At 57.0% G+C, this 21,029-nt stretch overlaps 1 protein-coding gene and 1 long non-coding RNA gene across 3 annotated transcripts in view; both read left to right on the top strand.

The window, feature by feature from the left end:
• Positions 1-21,029, top strand: part of NFAM1 (NFAT activating protein with ITAM motif 1) — a 37,275-nt gene that overhangs the window by 160 nt on the left and 16,086 nt on the right. For both annotated transcript variants that reach the window (XM_004279649.4, XM_049694565.1), the window contains exons 2-3: positions 15,913-16,242; positions 17,414-17,526. In XM_004279649.4, the coding sequence (XP_004279697.1) occupies positions 15,913-16,242; positions 17,414-17,526 (443 nt within the window). The remainder of the gene's footprint in view (positions 1-15,912; positions 16,243-17,413; positions 17,527-21,029) is intronic.
• On the top strand, positions 8-9,240 carry LOC125960486 (uncharacterized). The gene is made up of 2 exons (XR_007470189.1): positions 8-253; positions 2,442-9,240. It is a non-coding gene; the product is annotated as an uncharacterized LOC125960486 (long non-coding RNA).

The raw sequence follows: 21,029 nt of genomic DNA, 5'->3' as shown, positions 1-21,029 counted from the left end.
ACGCCATCCTCCTTCCCACGCGCTCCTCTCTGGCTCGTGTTGCCCCGCGGCTAGTTCCCGGGACCTGTCTCGGGGGATTTGCTGGTTGCGTTTGAACATTGCAGACTTCACAGGGGAAGCCTTCAGGGACCAGGAGATGTTTAGCTAAGGCCTTGCCAAGGTGGCTTTGAAGAGGCGGCGGCAGCGTTCCCCACCCGCGCTGCTGGAACAGCCTCCCTCCCAGCACAGCCTGACCTCCTGGCCCTTCAAAGAGGTGGGTGGGCGTTGCTGCGGCCTGGGGGCATCCAGTTGGGTGGGCAATCCCTGGCGAGGGACAGCTCCCTCCCAAGGCAGCTTACAGTGGAGCCACCGCATGGAACCTGCCCAGGTGTGGCCCCTCTTAGCTGGGGGAGGAGGGAGGCAGCTGCTGGCCATGGGAGCACAATGCCTGGGGCACAGAATTGCCACTGTTGCCAGAAAGGGGGGCACCTCCCACTTCCTGAAATACAACCAGAGGCCACATCATTACTTTCCGGGGACTGACACTGTGCCCCTTTCCTGGTCCCAGGTTCCCTCAGAAGCTGGGTGGACTGGATCCAAGCCAGGCCCTGGGATGAGTGGCTTTGGGGCGAGTTCATCCAGGCCAGGGAACTCCCAGGAGCGTCCCTGGCCAGGGCTGCCCACCCCGGGGTCCCTGAGGCTCAGTCTCACCTGGGCAGTGCCGACCTTCTTGCAGCCCCAGGAGTCCTCCCCCTGCCCCCCGCGGTGCAGGCTGGGTGCTTTCCTTCCCCTTCACCTTGACTTTTATGAGCTTTCCAGGAGCTGCTCTCCACCTTCTACTTCATCCTCTGCCTTTCGGTTATACCATAAACAATAACAGCTATTCTTATTATCACGAATTAGCCTCTTTGAGCACATAAGCTGGGCTTCACATGCGTACTCAGGCCCCCTCGAGGCTCCCTTGGGGTGCTGTCCCCACTGGCACCATTCAGGAACCGGGAAATCGAGGCCCAGGGAGGCCAGGTAGCTTGCCCACGGCCTGGAGGGTACGTAGAGGCCAGGTTCAGCCCCGAGCCAGGACTCTTGGCAGTGGGCTCTGGGGGGGTCCTCTTACCTTTCTTTGTAAAGAACATTCTTCACAGAAAGATCTACCCCCCTGGGGAGGCAAGACTTGACTGTGTGGCACCTACTGCAGGCCTCGAGGCCCGGCCCCCTGTGAGGTCATCTCCTTTCATCTGGGCACCTCACACACCCCCCTCACCCACCCATGGACAGATGCAAAGATGGCCTGAGGAAATATGGCTTGTTGGTGACAATGTGTTGGAACGCCTACTTTTTCATTTTTAACTTAATTTCCCCCCAATTCCCATCATTTCTCTTTGTGTGGTCCCTCCTCCCCAGAAGGGACCTGGCACATCCTAGTACCTGAGTGGAAGAGGCTTTTCGGGGTGCTGCTGTGAGAAGCATTTCTGTAACTCTCTTGACTGGAAAGAAGCAACAGATTCCCCCCCCCCCCAGTATTGCAGCAAACATGCAAAAGAGAAACTCTGCTCTTTCGCAAGAGGTGGAAACACCTTGTGGTCTCCTAGAAACTCTTAGTTTGGGGCAGCGCCTTGCAGCATGCGGGATCTGGGACCTTAGTTCCTCGACTAGGGACAAAACCCGTGCTCCCTGCATTGGGAGCGTGGAGTCTTAACCACTGGAGCACCAGGGAGGTCCCTTCTAGAACCTCTTGGAGCAGCAGACAGCACCCCATTATTCCTGGTCCTTCCCCTGTGGGCACCTGGCTCTGTCTCTCTGCTGTGCCACACCCCTTCCCCACCCTCTTGTCTCTGAGCTTTGAGGGTTTGGTGGAGGGAATCCTACCTCTCCCATGTCCCCCAAACCTCCCCTGACCTCACCCATCAGCCTGGTGCAAACAGCTCCACCACTGCCAGCACCAAGACCCAGCCTGTGGCCTCAACTGTGTCCACCGGGGGCCTTGCGGAGCATATTGTCCATGAAGCTTTGGCTCGATGCACCGTTTCCCTGAACTGCCTGATGCAGCGTTGAGTGCAGGCCAGGGGCGTTTGCAGGCCTGAGTTTGGGTCTGAGCTCTGCAACTCATCCTGGGCCCCTGGGCAGGTTCTTAATGTTGCTGTGCCTCGATGGCCTCATCTGTCAAGTGGGTGCGACAGGAGTGCTTGCTGGTGGCCCATCCCCAGACTGAGGTTAGGGCATGTGGTTAGGGCTCAGAGAATGTCAGCCACCTGCCAGCCTAGAGGAGCCAATCGAAATGCAAGGTTCAGTTGGCTGGCTCTACATCTTGGGGAGCCCACGGGTTCCTTGGGGTCACTTCGACTTTTCCAGGGGTCTCCAGCACACCCTCGGATGGCACCTCAGGACCTCTGTTGCTCCCAGCCCTCCTCCTCCTGCTCTCCTCTGGGCTCTTGAGCCCTCGGCAAATTCTACTTTTCTCAAAGGGTTTAGCAGCCACCTCTGGTCTCGTGGACACCTGCTCTCCTCAGAGGTGAATCATCTGAGTCTGAGGCTCAGCTCTCCTGGGAGCAGCTGCACACCTGCTCTAGCCCTGCTTCCACCAAGCCTCAAGTCACCTCCAAGGGCTCTGAGGCCAGACAGACCATGTTCAAGTCCTGCCTTCTTATATTGACTGCTGTGTGACCTCAGGCAAGTTACTTAACCTTTCTGAGCCTCAGTGTCCTCAAAAAAGTCAGTCCTCTTTCTCTCCCTGGCCTTTCCAGAGCTCTGGGCTGTATTTATCTCTCAAATATTCATTGAAGAGGACCAGTTCTAGGCACTGGGGGGACCTGGTGGTGAACAAGCCACAGCCCCCACCCCAAGCCTGGTGGAGTCCGTGAGACTTACCCGCAGAACAAGACCCAAGGCCAGAGTACCGATGCAGGCTCGCCTCCCCTCCCCCGTTTGCTCTGGGCTCAGGGTCACCGCTCCCTTTGTTGTCCACAAGATGCTCGGGAGCCTGCTGCCTCCCTTCCCGCAGCTCTGGGCCTCTGTCAGGACTGGCCTCTGCTTTTCATCTTCGTCTAATCCCAATAAAGAGCTTTCAAGTCTTGGCGGACGAGAAGCACCTCTCTGCTGGAGGTGGGGCAGGGGGAGTGTTGGAAGGGGAGACAGGGAGGAGACAGAGCAGGTGGGTGGGTGGCAGGCACAGCATGAATAAAGGCTGGGAGGTCGGAAGGCAGAGCCAGGGCGAGGGAATGGTGAGAGGTTCAGTCTGACTGGGGAGGAGGGTCTCTTAGCAGAGCTGTGGGATACAACTCCCACTGAGATATGATTCCAGGTGGATTATAAATGCTCGTCAGGTAGGGGTTCAGATGCCATTCCAGTTGGTCCTGTTGTCATTGCTTTCTTTTTTAAAATTGTGAAATAGCATACATACACAGGAAGGTACAATAGATATTATAGAACAAAATCCTGCGTGTCTACCACCCAGGTCAAGAAAGAGAACATTCTAGTGCCCCAAAGCCTCTGGACACCCCCAAGACAACCCCTCTCCCCTCAGAGGCACCACGATCCTGAATTTGGGGCAATCGCTTCCTGGCATTTCTTTATACTTTTATCCTTTAGTTTGCATCCCCAAGTAATATAGATTGGTCTGGCTTGTTTTTGAACTTTGTATAATCAGAATGATACCGTGGGTGTTCTTTGCGACCTGCATCTTTCACTCAACATTATGTTTTTAAAAATAATTTTATTTATTTATGTTAATTAATTAATTAATTAGGCTGCTCCAGGTCTTCGTTGCGACATGTGGATCTTCATTGCGGCGTGTGGGATCTTTAGTTGTGGCGTGCGGACTTCCTAGTTGCGGCATGCATGCAGGATCTAGTTCCCTGACCAGGGATCGAACCTGGGCCTGCTGCGTTGGGAGCGTGGAGCCTTAGCCACTGGACTACCAGTGAAGTCCCTCAACATTATGTTTTTAAAGATATATCCAGTTGACGGTCTATGCCATTTTGTGAATCCTATGCCATTATATCATGAAAAATAACACAGACACAGAAAAGTACAATACATATTAAATAAATAGCCCTGTGTGTCTACCACCCAGCTCAAGAGAGAGAACATTCTAGTGTCCCAAAGCCCCTGTACCCCTCAACCCGCACAAGATACCCCCTCTCTTGAGCATCTGTGGATTTTAGTATCCATGATGGGTCCTGGAACCAATGCCCCGTGGATACCGAGTGATGACGGTATCCCCTTTTCCGTGTCCACAAGTAAAGTTTTATTGGAACAGAGCCATGCGTAGCCATTCACGGCTCATCTATGGCCGCTTTTGCCCCACAGCAGCAGAGTTGAGTAGCTGTGATAGAGACCATATGGCTCGCAAAGTGTAAAGTATTTAGTACTTGGCCCTTTACAGAACATGTTTGTCAACCCCTGCTGAGGAGCGTCCCATTGAATGAATATACTGCGATCTATTTAGTTATGATTGACGTCCCAGGTGTTCCCGTCTGTGGCTGTGAATACTCATGTGTGGTCTCCAGGCACACGTGTATTCGGTGCCTCCAGGGGGTATATTCCCATTAAGGCTGCTTCTCTCTGTGCTGTCCGCCTCCCTGTATGGACTGTTAGCTTCGAGAGGGCAGAACACGTGCGGACTTACCTGGCTTCGAATCCTTGACTCCCAGCATGGCGCCTGGCACCCAGAGGATGCCCGGGAGATACTAACAGTAACAGGATGAATTCAACTCGCAGCCAGACAACCCCTGGAGTTCTGAGCAGTGTGGAGGTGTGATGCCACCAGGAGAGGAGTGACAAAACCCTCCTGATCCGTGAATGAGGGGGTGGATGTCGGGGTGCTGGGTAAACGTAAGCGGGAAACAGGATTTGACCCTCCACCTGATTGCTTGCTTGTTAAGGATCTAGGTGGGGCCTCACGGTAGTGGGAGTGCGGGTGTCAGGCACCGGGGTGGGGGCCAAAGCCAGAGGAAGGGAAGGGGGCGATTGAAATGAGCCTGGAGAGGTGGAGGGAGAGGGAGTAGATGTGACATTGGCAGGTGGAGCAGCTCCCTGGCTTCCTGACCTACCTGGGTTTGAGTCCTGGAAGACTTTGTCCGAGTCACCTGACCGCTCTGAGCTCCTATGTCCCTGTCATGGCGCTCAGCACCCTCCTATGCAGGCCTCTTGCCAGTGGCAAGAGGAGGGCACATCCAGGACCACCGATGGCCCCAGGGCTGGCACCTGGGACCCCTCAGGGAAGGTTCGTGGGTCTCCATCGTGGGGACAGGCTGCCTGGAGGAGGGGGTGGGCCTGGTATCTGCTCCCCCGTCAACACACACAGCCACCCCAAGACTGCGTGGGCTGTGGTGGAGGCAGGGTAGGGCCGGAGCTGGCGCCCTCTTGAGGCTCTAGGCCTGGTCCCTGCTTGCTGCTCACGGGCAGGTTGTGGGGTAGGGGTGGGGGCAGGAAGGAGGCACCAAGTGGGTGCAACCCAAGCTCAAGTGCAGGTTTGGCCTCCTCCCCTCAGGCAGCCCATCCTCAGACAGTCAGGCGAGGCACTTGCTACAGCGTTGGCCATAGGGTCCAAGGGCACGTTTCCGAAGGCGAGCTCATACTTGGCAACACGTACCAAAATTTAAAACATGCATACCCTTTAAATCAGAACCTCCCCTTCTCAGGCCTGTCCTATGGAGCTAGGGGCCCAAGAGAGAATGTGTATATATAAGGATGATCACCCCTGGGTCCATGGAGCACAGCTGCAGACAGCCTCACTGCCATCAGCTGGTTCTTGCTGTGGAGAATTTCGGTAGAACCCTCCCCCTCCCCCCCCCCCGGCCCTGGGCTACCCTTTCCTCCCAGGTTCCTGCCCCCCTTCCCCACACCCCACTTTGAGCCGTGCTGGTGACTGTCTGCCCCTGAGCTTTCGTTCCTGCTGCTCCCTTGGCCTGGAAGGTGTCCTCTCACTTGCCTACCTGGTGACTCCAACCTGTTGGCCAAGGTCAAGCTCTGGTACTTTCTTACTTTCTCTGTGGTGCCCTTTCTGGTCAACTCTCCCAGTCCCTGATGAACCAGTCTTGCTCCCCAGGGTGTTCACCTGTGGTTCTGAATGTGCAGGAGCTCAGAGGTGTGGAGCACGACTGAGCTTACCTGGGGCAGGTGAGGGTACAGACAGCCGAGGAGCAAGTACCCAACCTTCGGAGGTGGCTGTGTAAGAAAGAGAGAAGGGGAAGGCTGGAGAGGAAGGGGTCTATGGGGCCAGGGTCAAGGCCAGAAAGAACAGGAGCCACAGCTTAGCCACCAGGGTCTTTGCTGACCTCCCGGGCGGAAAGCATCAGATGTTGGGAGGGGAGGGGATGGGACAAGAGGGAAGGACCAGGCTGGCAGACGGGAGGATGCGGAAGGGGTGGGAGAGGAAGATGGAGGGCAGTCGAGTGATTCTGTGCCCGGAGGGTACAGGATCTTTGGGGAGGGGGAGATTTAAGAGAAGTCAGGATAAAAGTGTGCTCTGGTGGAGGCATCCACAGGAAGGAGTTAGTGTGTTGTCAGCCAGAAGCATTTATATTTTAAAAGGAGGCTGGAGGTGGGGGCGCCGCATCCCACAGAACGAGTCACTAACGCGAGGGTTTTGGGCAGCTGAGGAAGGCTGTTTGGAGCTCTCTAGTATTTCTCTTGTCATTTCCCTAACATCAAGTGTGAGCGTGTCACTTCCCGATTTTGAGGCCCACAGAGGCTCCCCAGGTTTCCAGGACAACATTCAACCCCCCACCTCCCTCTGGTCCCGACTCCAACCCTTTCTTTCAACTCCACCACGGCTCTGGAGTCCCCCAACTCCTTGGCCTGGTTCAAGCCTTGTAGAAGCTTCGCCCAGCAGCTTTCCTGTGCTTAAACCCCCTCGCGTGGACCCTCCCCCCTAAACCTGGCTGCCTCCGATGACTCTTTCTCCAAAGCTCAGCTCGGTAAAGAGATGGGAAAGAAAGACCAGAATGCTCACAGCTGTGATGTCACGGGGGCGGGGGGTGGGGGGAGAGAACTGCACACAAGCCTGACGCCCTTATGATCCTTCGCTGCGGTTTCTAGAATTTATACAGTGAGCATGTTGCGCTTTCATAATGCGGGGGTGGGGGGAGGGGTGTGCCCTAAAGAGTTATAATTAAAAAAACAAAGCACCAGCTCCAAGGGTCGCCTCTCCAGGAAGCCCCTGCCCCTTCTGTGTGGGCTGGGTCTCCTCCCCTGGGTTTCTGCCATCCCTGAGACTCCCCTTTATCTCACCACTTGCAGCTTTGTCCGGCAGGTGCCTTCCCAGTGGCAGTGGGACTTTGGGGGGGACACACATTCCTTGCTGAAGGATGCGTCCTGGTGGGGTCTATCCCCCTTGCTCCATTTCTCCCCTTTCAGAGATAAGGAGCAAAACCTCACTCCAGCCGTTGGCTCTATGATGCTTCCAACCACATCCTGACCCCCTACTTTAAGGGTAAAGCCGGTTGTAAAGGGAGAAACAGAGTCCCCAGGCCACACCCTCCAACGAGCTCCGAAGTTTGAGCAACTTGCCTTTCAAAACAGGCCAGGAGGGAGGTGACTGCTATAAAAATACCAATTAACACGGTGAAACTTGTACATTTCTGGGACTAAACATTTGACATTCTGCACTCGGTTTGTGTCCCCGTGTGGTCCCTGTGCACCCAGGGTCCAGAGTCTGGAGGCCTGAGAACAGCATGCAGGCAGGCATGGAAATGCCCTCCCCCCCACCCCCAGGCAAGCCACATCCGTGAGCATCTTTGTCAGTCGGAGGTGTTGAAAGATGTGACAGCCAGTCTGATGGCAGTGTTCCGAGGGCATCAGCGCTAAAAGCTCCAGGATACACACGCTCTGTTCAAAGATTGCCTTCCAACGCCTGCTCTGTGCTTCTCCCTAATCAGCTGCTTGGCCACGCACCGTCATGTTTGATGCATGTGTCCTGAAGGACTCACCTGTTTTTCTGTGGCATCCCGGGATTCAGGCTCAGGCAAATGGCCAGAGCTCTGTGATAAAACCAGCAGCCCCGCATCTGTGTCTTCCTAGCAGCCCATCAGAAGGGCCTTGAAAAAAAGGCATGGCTCTGAGAGATGCCAGAATTAAACTGGAGGGCAAAGCTCCATGCCTAAAATAAAGACCGTGGGAACTGCTCTCTTCTGTAGCTGGACAAAGCGTTTTCATTTAAAATCGACCTAAGTTGGAACGGATACCTTTGATCACCACCTCTGGGCTCTCATACCCTTGGCTCGGTGCCCTGGAAGGGATTGAGTTCCAGGCAGAGGGGGAAGCTGGGGCCAGGGCCTGGCTCTGGGGTTGGATGGCGAGAGGAACAGTGAGTGGCCCAGGACAGCTGGAGAGGCTGGGGAGGGAGGGGCATGTGGGGGAGAGTGCCAGATTCTAGGGGTGAGAGGATGTCTGTGCCGTGGTGAGGGAGGGACTCTGGCTGGCCCCGCCACAGCACCAGTCTGTACAGGGCTCCTGGGGCCACTGGTTTCTGCTCTGGGAGCCACAGGCTCTCTTGAGCTGGGCAATGGTCTCGGTCCCCCTAATGCTGCAGGGTTACTCACCACCCTCAGACCCCCTTCGGGCTGTCAGATGTGTTTCCCTATTAGATGACCCAAATTTAGGGGAAAGGCCTCTGAATTTTTATCTCCCTTTAAAAAAGAGGGCAGTTCTTTCATTTGAAAAGGTTTTTCTTTTGCTTGCTTTGAGATTTTAACACTGTAGCCCAGAGTAGTGGATAAGAGTGTGGGGTTATCTGCTCGAAGAGACACAGCTTAAAATCCCATTTCCTCCACTAGTAACTACTGTGCCGATTGGGCAAACCTCCTCCCTTCTCTGAGCCTCAGTTTTCTCATCTGCAAAAGGGAACACGCCCAGTGGAGGTTAGTCCTTGTCATCGGAGGCTTGACAGCGAAGACTGAGGGTCTGTGCTCTACGGGCAGGGCCATGCACCCAGGAGTGGCTCAGGGAGGAGGTGAGCGAGTCCTGCAGACTGAGAGGGTGACTCCACAGCCTGGGGAGAGGAGGGGAACAGACGGGCATTCTGAGCAGCTGGAATAGTGTGGGCAAAGGCTCAAGAGCCTGGTAGACTTGGCGTCTGTCGGGGAGCGAGTGAGTGAGGACCGAGGGCAGCTGAGTGGGGCTGCACAGGGCCTGAGGGAATTAACTGGATCCGCCAGGACAAGGACTTAAAAGAAATTTTTTTAACAGCGGCCCAAAGTTAAGGGATGCACGTTCTAGCGTGACCCTGTCTGAATCCAGTTGTAGGAATGTAACAAACCAGAAGGTCACAAACAGCGTCCTTACTACAAATGAGATGCTCCATGTTCTGTGTTTTTTAATTGCATGTCTTGACCCTGTAAATTGATTTCAGACTCCTTCCTGGGCCTCCTCTGGTGAGGGGTCCAGGCAGGGCCAGGCAGGGCAGGATCAGGATGGCTGGTGGATCCCCCTCGAGGGCAGTGCCCGGCAAGCCTGGCTGGGGAGAAGAGGAGGATGGATGCTGGAGCTGCCAAGGTGGAAGAGGGGGCTGCTGTGCTGGGGATGGAAAGGTCTGATGGCGTGGGCACCCCCCCCCACACCCCGTCAAGTTCCTTGATTACAGATCCCTGCCCCAGAGACTCAGCATGGAGTCCCTGGGCTGGAGTGGGGAGTGAGGCACCAACTGCCAGCCAGCTCTCAAACCCACAGTTCGAGCGCCCACAGATTCAAAAGAAGAACCGGAAAAGGGAGGAATCAGGTGCCGGCGGGTGGTAGATAAAGTCTTTCCCAACAGGGGCGGCAGACAAGCAGGCAGGATGGGGGAAGAGCAGCTGGAAGCTGCTGGGGCGGGGAGGGCCTCCCGGCTCAGAACCCCTGCACACACACTGCTCTCCCAGGCAGGCGAGCCTCGAGGGCCAGGCCGGGGTCCACGCCCCACGGTGTCGCCTACCCCTGGTATCCGGCCCAGCACAGGGCCTGAGGTGTTAGACAGGCTTGGGGCAGGAGGCAGGGAGTCCCTGGGGGTCCTGTCATGCCCGGAGGCCACCCTGTGCTGCAGTGCCCTGTGCTGTGGGCTTCTCACTTACGTGGGCAGAAGAGTCAGGCTGGCATTTGCTTTTCCACGTTCACGGTGAGGACTTAGGACTGGTCTGGCTTCCCTGCCTCCTTGTCACTGGGGAAAGGCAGCCTGACCCTGTGGCAGGCATGCTGTGTTCTTGGACCCATTTTTTCTCATGACAACCCTGCAAGTTTGGCATTGTTTTTCTCCCCTTGTTGCAGGGAAGATACCTAGGTTCAGAGAAGTAAAGTCACTTGCCTAAGGTTGCACAGTTTTTAATGGCAGAGCCAGGATCCAAACCCAGGCCTGCTACCTCTGGAAACTGGTCTTCTCCCAGGCACTCCTCCCCCGCCCCCCCGCCCCCCGCCATTTCTGTTCAGGCCGCAGGCTTCCTAGCAGTCCCTGGAGCTGCCAATAAGTGAGGGATGGAGGATGTACCATCCCTGAAAACACCATCTCCTGCAAAGTAGGAGTGGGCAGGGCTTGGGGTGTAGCCGTGCTGCCCAGTGCAAGCTTCTGGGTGCTTGCAGTTGTGTGGGGCTGGGGTGGTGGCCCTGGGGAGTGGAGCCCTCCCAGACGCCCAGCTGCAACTCTTTCCCAATCCTTCTCTCCTCCGACTCGCCATGGACCTCACCCAACAGTGCTGCACCACCTCCCGGGTCCCGAACCATCCACACTGACACAGGCTCACAGTTCTCCCATCCAGAAAAACTCCCCCTGGACTCGACCTTCAAATTCTCCCTGCGCCTCCCGCCCCCTCTTGTCCTTTCAGACCTGCATTGGGAAGAACAGCCACCTCCAGCCCCTTCTCCCTTGTGCCACCAATCCGTCCCTCCTGCAGAAAACACGCCAGGCTCCTTGAAGTGCTTTCTCCCGGTGCCTGTCCGGGCCTGTAGGCTGCACCGGCATGCACAGAATTAGCCAAAAGCAGCTTTGTGGTGCTGCTGCAGCCCAGATCTCTTGGTGTGCGGAGGTTCCTCCGTGCCTGGAGCTGCTGCAGCCATCCTGAGCGCGGCAGAGCCCTGCGGTCATTTACCGTTGCAGATGAGTTCTTCAAGTCTCCAAACCCGAGTTACAGCCAAGATTCAGAACTGACTGACGCCGAACTCATTCCTGGTGCCATGGGGTGAGAGTAAGGGGTGAGGGCCCTCTTCCCTCCTTCTCTGCTCAGATCCCCTCTTCGAGCGTCCCCACGTGTCAACCGGGTGGAGCGGGAAGGAGCGAGAAGCCCTGCCCATCAGGTATTGCGGACACGGGGCCTGTCTCTGGGTGCAGGGTGTGGGGTGGACTCTCTTGGGCACTTTCGTGGCCACTCAGGGGCCCCCAACCGGGCTCCTGTGGTTCTCCCTCCTGCTACAGCCTCAGGAATCCAAGGTCCGCCCCAGTCCTCCTCCCTGGGCCGTTTGCCCCTCTTGACAGCCCATGAATCTAAGAGAATCCCCAGGCTGGCCCACTCGGCCCTGGCCCACCTTGTCCCCCGGGAGACACACTCCCTTTGCTGAACTAGGGCCAAAGCGTGATGCAGCTGATACAGGGCTTGAGACAGGTGCCAGCCCGCGTGCCATCCCTGTGGCACTCAGGGGGCACACCTCAAGCTCTGTGAGCATCCCAAGGAAGCCCCTCTGCATCTAGGGTGAGAAGCAGGCCCCCGCAGGGCAGGTTGGGTGCCCCAGCAGCTCTGTCCAAGCGCTCTCTTCACCCACACTGTCTGGTCCGTGGTTTCCATGTGATCTTGCAGCCGTGCAGCCACCTGTCAGCCTCCAACTGTGGAAAAGTATGCCTCCTACCAGGCGTCTGACAAAGCCCTCTCTTAGCATCTGATGTCTCCTGTGCTTGGTGCTACCGCGAACGCTCACAGTCTGGCACCGGTCACACTTGGCTGGGTCTGACTCCGCTGCCTGGCCCGAGTGCTGGCTTTTCTTCCTTAAGCACAGTCAGACAAACTTGGGTTCAAATCCCAACTCTACCATTTAGGAACTCTGTGGCTTTGGACCTCTAAGACCTTCTGTTTTCTTTTCTTCTGCAAAATGGGGTTGCAATCGTTGCCTCATAGGATTGTCACGGTGTTTATTTTTATTTTTTTTATTTATACTTACTTACTTATTGCTGCGTTGGGTCTTCGTTGATGCGCGCGGGCTTTCTCTAGTTGCAGCGAGCAGGGGGCTCTTCTTCGTTGTGTTGTCCAGGCTTCTCATTGTGGTGACTTCTCTCGTTGCGGAGCACAGGCTCTAGGTGCACAGGTCTCAGTAGTTGCAGCACACGGGCTCAGTAGTTGTGGCTCACGGGCGGCATGTGGGATCTTCCCGGACCAGGGCTCGAACCCGTGTCTCCTACGTTGGCAGGAGGATTCTTTTTTTTTTTTTAATAAATAAATAAATTTATTTATTTATTTATGGCTGCGTTGGGTCTTCGTTGCTGCACTTGGGCTTTCTCTAGTTGCGGCGAGTGGGGCCTACTCTTCATTGTGGTGCGCAGGATTCTCATTGCGGTGGCTTCTCTTGTTGTGGAGCACGGACTCTAGGCATGTGGGCTTCAGTAGTTGTGGCCCACGGGCTCAGTAGTTGTGGCCCACAGGCTTAGCTGCTCCGCAGCATGTGGGACCTTCCCGGACCAGGGCTCAAACCTGTGTCCCCTGCATTGGCAGGCAGATTCTGAACCACTGTGCCACCAGGGAAGTCCTGGCAGGAGGACTCTTAACCCCTGCGCCACCAGGGAAGTCCTGGCAGGAGGATTCTTAACCCCTGCACCACCAGGGAAGTCCTGTCACGGTGTTTAGTTGACATAGGGTCTGTGCCACACGGAGCCAGAATACGTTTTCTATACGTTTCCTTTCCCCTCTGTCCTTGGGCCAGTTCTGGCCTCACTGTACGTGTGTGTTCCTGCTTCCAGACCCCCAGGGCATCACCACCCCTTCGCCTCCTCCCTAGTCACAGTTAGTGGTTCCCTCTCCACCAGGCTTCCCACTCCAGGCTCCCTCCCATCCCTGTTAGACTGGGGACATTGCCAGGGCAGGGAGCCCCTCTGGACCTCAAACAGGGCCTGTGATCTAACTGATACTCTTAAATGTTTGCTGGAGCTGCAAACAACTGGTAGCTGAAAAGCATCTGTGGACTCAGAACTTACTCTGAACCTGTCTGTAGCACGGGGCCTTAACTGGTGGATGCTTCTAGGTGGCCACCGATTGGAGCAGCCTGGACCCCAGAGGGGCTTCTTGGAGGCACAGGTCCAGGAGAGGAGGTGGGATCTGGGCTGCCATGGTCCAGGCTCTGGGGTGCTGACACCCAGTAAAAAGAAGGGGCCCTGGAAGCAGTTAGCTACATCATCAGGTCAGAACCCAATCGCCTTTGCTGCAAGAGCAGGCCTCCCGTCCTCCTCCTTGTTTGGGCCTGCTGTCTCCTGACTGACGGACCTTACTGGTCCACAGAGATGGCCTCATCCCTTCACTTTTTGGAGACAGCAGTTTCACCTGAGGTCTGAGGTTCTCTCTGTGGCAGACCTGAGCCAAGACCATACACTTCCACAGTCCTGTCCCTCTGACCTTAAAATAACAAATCCCAGAAGAATACAGAACAATGATCATCTATTTTTATAGATTTCCCCAGAAATGTAAAAGATTGGCTTAATTGCACTAGCAGATTCCTTCATTTTCTAGAAAGACACCTCAAATGGGGATAATTTTTTAAGACAGTTGGATGAATGTCTTCCTGCCAGGACAAACAGGAAGGTGGCCTCGCCGTGCTGACAGCACGTCCAGCCTCCCCGGGCCTGGAGGGGCCTCTTAGATACGGGAGAGGAGGAGCAAGCGGCCCTGGGGGAGGGGGAGAGGCCTCGGCGTAGCCACTTTCCGGGTGGTTTTGGTTGGGTTCCAACCTGCCGACCCTCATGAGGAAACACCAGCCTGTTGCTGGCGCTTGGCGGGCTGCCTCGCAGGGTCACCATGAGAACCAGATGAGGGGAGGTACGGAAGAGTTGGCAAGTGGTTCCTGAGCCGAGTTTGGGGGACTCACTAGGCGTTGGCCAGGTGAGGAGGTGGCGGTCCCAGGCAGAGAGGACGGCAGAGGTGGCTGCAGAGGGGGGCAGTGGCCTGTGCGCAGGAAGGACACAGCATGGGCTGGAGAGCACTGCTCATCTCGCCTCCTGTCCTCTCGGCCCACCTGGGACCCTGGGGGGGTCATGCACAACCCCTCTCCCGCCGGCTCTGCACCCCTACCCTGCCCCTGCCACACCTCCAACCTCAGGCCTGAATCAAGGCTCCTTGTTTTATGACAAAATGAATATATCGTTCTAGCTAAACAGCAGCCACTAGCAGCCCAGAGGTCCACGGTGCGGTGTGAAGTCCTCTCTCCGCCGCTCACCGGAGGGGCGCCCCTGGGGCTGGCTCAGTGGCGTCTCCACACGTGAGCATCACACAGGACAAAGTCAACCCACTGTGACGTCCAGACACACCAGCCGATTCCCTGGAACTGGCTTGAGTTCTTCGGGGGAGGGGGTGTCTCTTTAGTTGCTCCCCAGGAAGCTCAAAATATCTGTTTGGCCCGAGCTTGGAGGGATTAGCGGGTGTGGAGGACCCTCTCCGCCCCTGCCCCCGAGTCTCCCAGGGGGCCTGGCCTCACCTCCCTTGAGGATCCGGCCCAGGGCTGAGCTGAAAGGACCCAAGAAGAAACCAAAGAAACCGGCCTGGCCTCTCGCCAGAGCCACACGGACCGCAGGTGGGAGGCCCACGCCTCACTTCCCCAGCCACCTAAACCCTGCTGCTCCCCGCGAGTGGCTCCAACGCATCTTCTCCCGATTAGCAACCTGGCCAGCATGTTCTAGGCTGCTCGATGCCGACCTCAGTCTAGAACTGTCTGTCGTTCATCTGCAGGAGAGGGAAGGCGCTGGGGGACAGGGCGTACTGAAGGTGGGCGTGGCTTGTGCAGCTGAAGACCGGGCGGGGGGCGGGGGGGGGCAGGGCATACTGAAGGTGGGCGTGGCTTGTGCAGCTGAAGTCCGGGCCGGGGGGGGGGCAGGGCATACTGAAGGTGGGCGTGGCTTGTGCAGCTGAAGTCCGGGCGGGGGGAGAGGTGGCAGCTGTGCTGACCCTGCACAGGATCTGACCAGCGCCTCAGAGCCTGCGGGAGGGCGGGCCGCCCAGCCGGGCAGGCTGCTGCTTTGGGGGCTTTCAAATTGTTTTCCTAGGTGCCTCTGATGAGAGGGGGGTGGTACACGGGGGTGGGGGAGAAGACAGCTCCCGGAGAACTGCCTTCGTCATGCTCACGGCCAAATGGCTGCATAAGGAGCACCTCTGTGTTGTTGGAAAACTGCTTCTGGGGCATTGCTTATTATAGTCTGTAAAAACTTGACAAATGCTCCAAGCTCAGATTCAGGGAAAGGTGTGTCTCTCCTGATTGTTCCCTGGCATGCCTCCCCCTCAGGCTGGGGAGAGCCCTGGGCAGACCTGCCTCCCTCTGTGCGTCTGTCTATGCCAGGAAGTGCTTCTTCCTGCCAGGAAGGGTTTCATTATTTTGTTTCCTGCCCCTTTCCTCTTTACTTCTCATCCTTCACCAGCTTCGGGTTGTCTCAGACCTGTGATTTTATCCAACGTGGCTTCTTGACCTTTGGGAGGGAGAGTGGTTGGAAGCGTGGGGTCTGGGGTCATCCAGCCCGGGGTCGGGGGGGTGGCAGCTCTGCTCCATACCTGCAGAGAAACTGAAAGCTAGAGGCTTGACCTCCCTGACCCCAGACTCTTCCTCTCTGTAAAATGGAGCCCTTACACACTTGTGCCTTGGGTGTGTTGGGAAGTATAGAGTCATCACGTGTAAAGCACTTGGACACCACCTGCACACACTGAGGGCGTGGGACGTGTGAGTGTGAGGCACAGTCCTCAAGGGGAAGCAGGGGATCGAAGTTACCACTCTCTCCTTTTCCTTCCCCTGCAGGAGGGCAGTCGGTGACCCACACCGGCCTCCCCATTGTGGTATCTCTGGCCAACAAGGCCGTGTCCTTCGGCTGCAGGATTACCTACCCATACACCCCCACCTTCAAGCACTTCACAGTCAGCTACTTTTACGTGGACCTCCTGGGCCGGACGAGCTCTGAGGAGAAGACCAGCTGCAAACCTGGTCCAGGCAGAGAGAACCAGACCCACACCGAAGAGTGTCAGATCACCCCCAAGCTGCCTGACGCAGCTGCCACTGGCACCTACTACTGCTCCGTCCGCTGGCCGGGCTCCAGGGTGACAGGCAACGGCACCTTCATCCTGGTCAGAGGTGAGCTTCCTCCGCATCTCTTCCCAGGGTGAAGGGCCCGGAGGTTTCAGCCGGCAGACTTTGGGGCACAGGAGCCGAAGTGGGGAACGTTTGCCTCATTGTTCAGCTTTGGCAAAACAGAACAGAGCAGCCTCGGGGAGCCCCTGGCCACACAGGTGTGCCGAGACGCCCATCTTTGTGTGGCAGGGGCAGAGGCCTGGGGTGTGGGTCTGACTACCTCTGGCAGGCCCTTTTCTCAGTGTCCCTTTGGCACTATTAGTTCGGTGAGCACAGAATGGGGCATGTGCACGTGTGTTTGCAGAGACCTGTGAACAAAGACACGGCTCGTGTATATCTTTCTGGGGACAGATTCCTAGTTTTCTTCACGTTCTCAAAAGAGTAATGACTCCAAAAGGTTAAGAACAGCCCATCACTGAAGTTGCGATTCTCTGAGGCACCTCTGCGACTCCCGCTGGTAGGGGCCAGGGTTACAGAATCCCACGGACCTGAGTTTGGCCCTCAGTCCTGCTGCTTGCCAGGATATCACCTTGGACCTACTCTTCATGGCAATACCCTGCCTGTCAGAGGCTTTTCCTGGGATGAGTGAGATCCTGAAGGCGAGGGCTGGCGCCCGGTAGCAGGATGTGCTAGTTAAATAACAGACGCTCGTGAGCCTGGCATGTGGTTGGCACTCTGCAATTTTGGGCCAACCAGCTGGACAGAGGGGTGGACAGAGGCATGGAAGGAGAAAGTGGTGGATGAAAGGCTGGATGGCTCAAGGGAAGGGGCTGGGCTGTGCTCTCACCTACCCCTGGTGCCGGCAGCACCTGCCAGGCCTTGTGCAAGCCCACCCCCTTCACCCTCACCACTCCTGCCCGTATGATCACTACTTCACGTGTGGAAAGGAGGAGGCCTCAGGAGGCGAAATGGCTCACCCAGTTCCCATAAGCACCTCTCGGTGGACCCAAGTCACCGAGGCAGGGGCACCTAAGAAGCAAAGGATGTAGTCCTGACTCCTAACAGGAATCAAGGCAGCAAACATAGAAACGTAGCCAAGGCGAGTGTGGGAAGGAGGACCTCAGCAGAGGCAGGGTCTGGGGGTCCTGGTGGGGGAGAGTTGTAAGTAGGGTTGGGGGGTGGGGGGTGTCTCTCCCAGGCAACTAACGTCTCTGCTTCCCTGCCCTGCACCCAGACACAGGCTACCGAGAGCCCCCGCAGGGCCCCCAGGACCTCCTGCTTCTTTGCTTCATCGGCCTCCTGGCTGTCCTTGGCATCCTGGCCACGGCCCTGCTGCTCTGGAAGAAGGTAGGGGCTGCGGGCACACGGCGACGCTGCCCCCACCCCACTCACCGTGGCTTAGGGATGCCACCCCATGAGGGGGTGCCTGGAATAGGTGTTCCTCGTGGCCACTTGCACCAGGGCCCCCTCCCTCGTCCTGTGCTGTGGCTGGGCCTGTGCTGCCAACTCACCACCACCAGGTCCTTTGTGATCTTGTTGCAAGAAATCAGGGCTCTTGAGCCTTTTCCGGGCCACGGGTCCCTCTGAGTGTCTGATGGAAGCCATGAGTCCGCGTGTTTACCATTTCTAGCCCTCCAGATTAGGAAACCTTATCTCAGATTTTCTGGATCCCCGGCAGCCCAGAAGGAAGGAAGACACCTTTCCTCAGGGCCACTGGGTGCCAGGCACCCTCCCAGGCGTGCTCTGGTTCGCGTCCCAGCGTCACCTGGTGAGAGACTTTTCTTCCCATTTTACAGCTCTGAAAAGTGAGGCTCAGAGAGGCGGTGACTGGCCCTTAATATATTTCCTCCCCACCCTGTTGCTCTTCCAAGGATGGGTACAGGCAGGACAGCTCTTGTTTGCCCTCACCGAGCAGCTCCCAGGCTTCAACCTGGGTGTGGACACAGTAACTGGGCTTCAGGCAGGGGTGCTGAGGGACTCATACTCCGTCTGTGGACCCCCCGCCACTTGGCTTACTGTATGACCACACAAACGCCTCCCATGAAGTGTGAAGCACAGCAGGGGAGGGCAGAGCAGGGTCAGGGCAAGACCTTGACCCTGAGCCCTCACTTCAGCCCCTGCTCTGCAAAAAGAGGATTTTTTTTTTTTTTTTTTTTTTTTGCGGTACGCAGGCCTCTCACTGTTGTGGCCTCTCCTGTTGCAGAGCACAGGCTCCGGACGCGCAGGCTCAGCGGCCATGGCTCACGGGCCCAGCCGCTCCGCAGCAATGTGGGATCTTCCCAGACCGGGGCACGAACCCGTGTCCCCTGCATCAGCAGGCGGACTCTCAACCACTTTGCCACCAGGGAAGCCCCAAAAAGAGGATTTTAATGACTGGATCTCAGTGTCCTGAGAGGCCAGGGAGACAGTGGTGCAGAGTAGGTGCTCAGTAAAGTCTCGAAGGGAGGATGGGAGAGCGTGAACCTCGAAGCCTCAGCTTGACCTCAGATCCCAGCCCCTCCTCCTGCCACACGGCCTCGGAGACCCTGCCTCCTTCGTCCCTCTCCCTCTCGCCTTCCCTCCTCTCCTTCCAGGAATAGCTGTGGAGTGTCTAGTGTGTGCCAGGCACTGGGCTAATCGTCAGACACAGTGGAAAGCAAGACAGATGCAGCCCCTGTCCTCTTGTCAAGTTTCGACCCTCTCCGAGTGTGTTTTCTCCTCCAGAAATGGGGATAAGGATGGATCCCCACCCTCACCCGAAAAGGGTGGAAGAGACCGCATTTGCGAGTCACCAGCTGGTGCCCGACCCCTGGTGGGAGCACAGTGCATGGACACTTCCTGCTGTCCCTCCCTGCACTTGAGGGAGGAGGGGCTGCTGTGAGAACCTGGTCCTGAAGGAGAGAGAACTCAGGAGGCCAGAAGCTGCTGCTGGGTTTGTGTTGCCAGTGAAGTTCCCAGAGCTTCCCGGAGCTGGATCCAAATTCGGACGTGGCCCCTGTAGGTGCTGCCCCAGAACTGGATGGCCAGCGTTTGAACCATGAGCTGAGCGCAGGAGCAAAGCATGCAGTGGGAGCCCCGGCCAGAGACAGGCCCGGCAGCCAGCCACGGGGGCCGGGAGGACAGGGCCGAGGAGGAAGAGGCATGGAGGACGCCAGCAGCACATCTGATAAATGAATCGAAGCCGGAGCCACTGACTCAGAAGACGCGAATGATTCCTGTCCTGAGAGCAGGTTCGAGGGCTCAACCTGGGGTCAAGGTTGGCTCCCCGGAGCAGGCAGCCTCCGATGCTGATCCATCCTCATCCTCGCAGGGCATCAGACACAGTCTCCCTCCTCCACGGCACACTCCTTCCTTGGTCCTAGGATCCCCCGGTGGCCCTGTGCTGGGTCACCCACATTTTCATGGCCTCTGAACATTGGCACCTCCCAGGCCCCTTCCTCAGAGATCTCCTCATCTGTCTACGCTCCTCCGTGACGGCTCTGCTCCGGGGATTACAGTCCCACCCAATGTGGCTGCCCAGAGCCCCCCAGCCCCCCACCCCGAGCCCCAGATCACGTCCACTCCGTGTGGGCACCCACGGGCGTCTGCACCCACCTGGTCAGGAACAGCACTCCTTAGTCCCCCCAGGTCGGCCCCAGCTCAGCACATGGTACCAGGCCCCCAGATGCTCAGGCCAGAAGGCTTGCTGCGTGCCCGCCCCCTCCCGCCCCCTACGGCTGATCCCTCGGCAAGTCCTGCAGACAGTCTGCCCAGGATCCAGCCCCTTCTCTCCTGCCCCAACCCCAGCCCCGGCTTCCATCACCCCTCGCCCAGAATGTGGGTCTCCCTGCTTCTCGCTTGGTTCTTCTTGCTTTGCTCCCCACACCCTTGCTTCTGTGTCATTACCGTCTCCTCCACCAGAGCATAAGCCCCAGAAAGAAGGGACTTGGTGTCCCCAGTGTCTGGGAGACCCTGACACATAGTGCTTATGGAAGGAGTGATGGAGTAAATGAGAGCTGAGACCTGAAAGATGAGTCAGAGGTGGCCAGGCTGTGAGGTGGGCAAGGTGATGGTATCGCTCCCATTTTACAGAGGGGGAAACAGAGGCTCTACAGGTTTCCTGAGCTGCCCATTGGTTTATTCATTTGAAAATCACAATTGGAAGGGTAAATGCTGATGGTCTGGGACAGGGCACCCAGATGGGGCAAGGCTGGCTCCAAGGAGCATCACCACCCCAGTAATAACACTGCACTGTTTCCATGGCCTGGGACACATCCTCAGACTCCTGTCCTATGTTCAGGGCACAAGCAAACCCTGAGAAGTCTGCCCCAGCCCCTGGTAGACATGGACTCCTCACGAACCCACAGTGGCAGTTACCTCCCTGGCGGCCCCACCAGCCTCAATAGGCATGCCACGAGGCCAGGCCTGGGTGCTGCTCCCCGTGGGTCCAGGAGAGCCCCTGCCCATGAGCCCACACCGCCAGCCTTGGCAGTGAAGTAGGTGGTGCAGGGCAGGGGCACTAGATTTGAGAACAGGGCATCTGGGTTTGATCCAAGGGCAGTCAATGACTAGCTGGACAAACCTGTTTCCCCCTCTGGCAAGTGGGAAGTCCATGCCCACCTCCTTAGGCTACTATGAGAATTAAATGACAATAAGTCCCAGAGTTCTTTGTAAACTGTGAAGTGCTGCCCGGATGCCTGCACCGATCTCTCTGTGAGACCTGCACTTTCAAACAAAACAGGGGAGTGAAAACTCCAGGTACTGTCAGATCAGCATCTTGGTGAATCACACAGACCTGGGTTCCAGTCCTGCCCCTGCCACTTCTGGCTCTGTGACCTCGGGCAAGTTGTCAGCCCTCTCTGAGCCTTCACAGCCTCATGGGTGGAACAGGG

Source organism: Orcinus orca, chromosome 11 (genome assembly GCF_937001465.1).
Source record: "Orcinus orca chromosome 11, mOrcOrc1.1, whole genome shotgun sequence".
NCBI lineage: Eukaryota > Metazoa > Chordata > Mammalia > Artiodactyla > Delphinidae > Orcinus > Orcinus orca.
The sequence above is the reverse complement of the archived record's forward strand: the minus strand, read 5'-3'. Positions and strand labels throughout refer to the sequence as shown.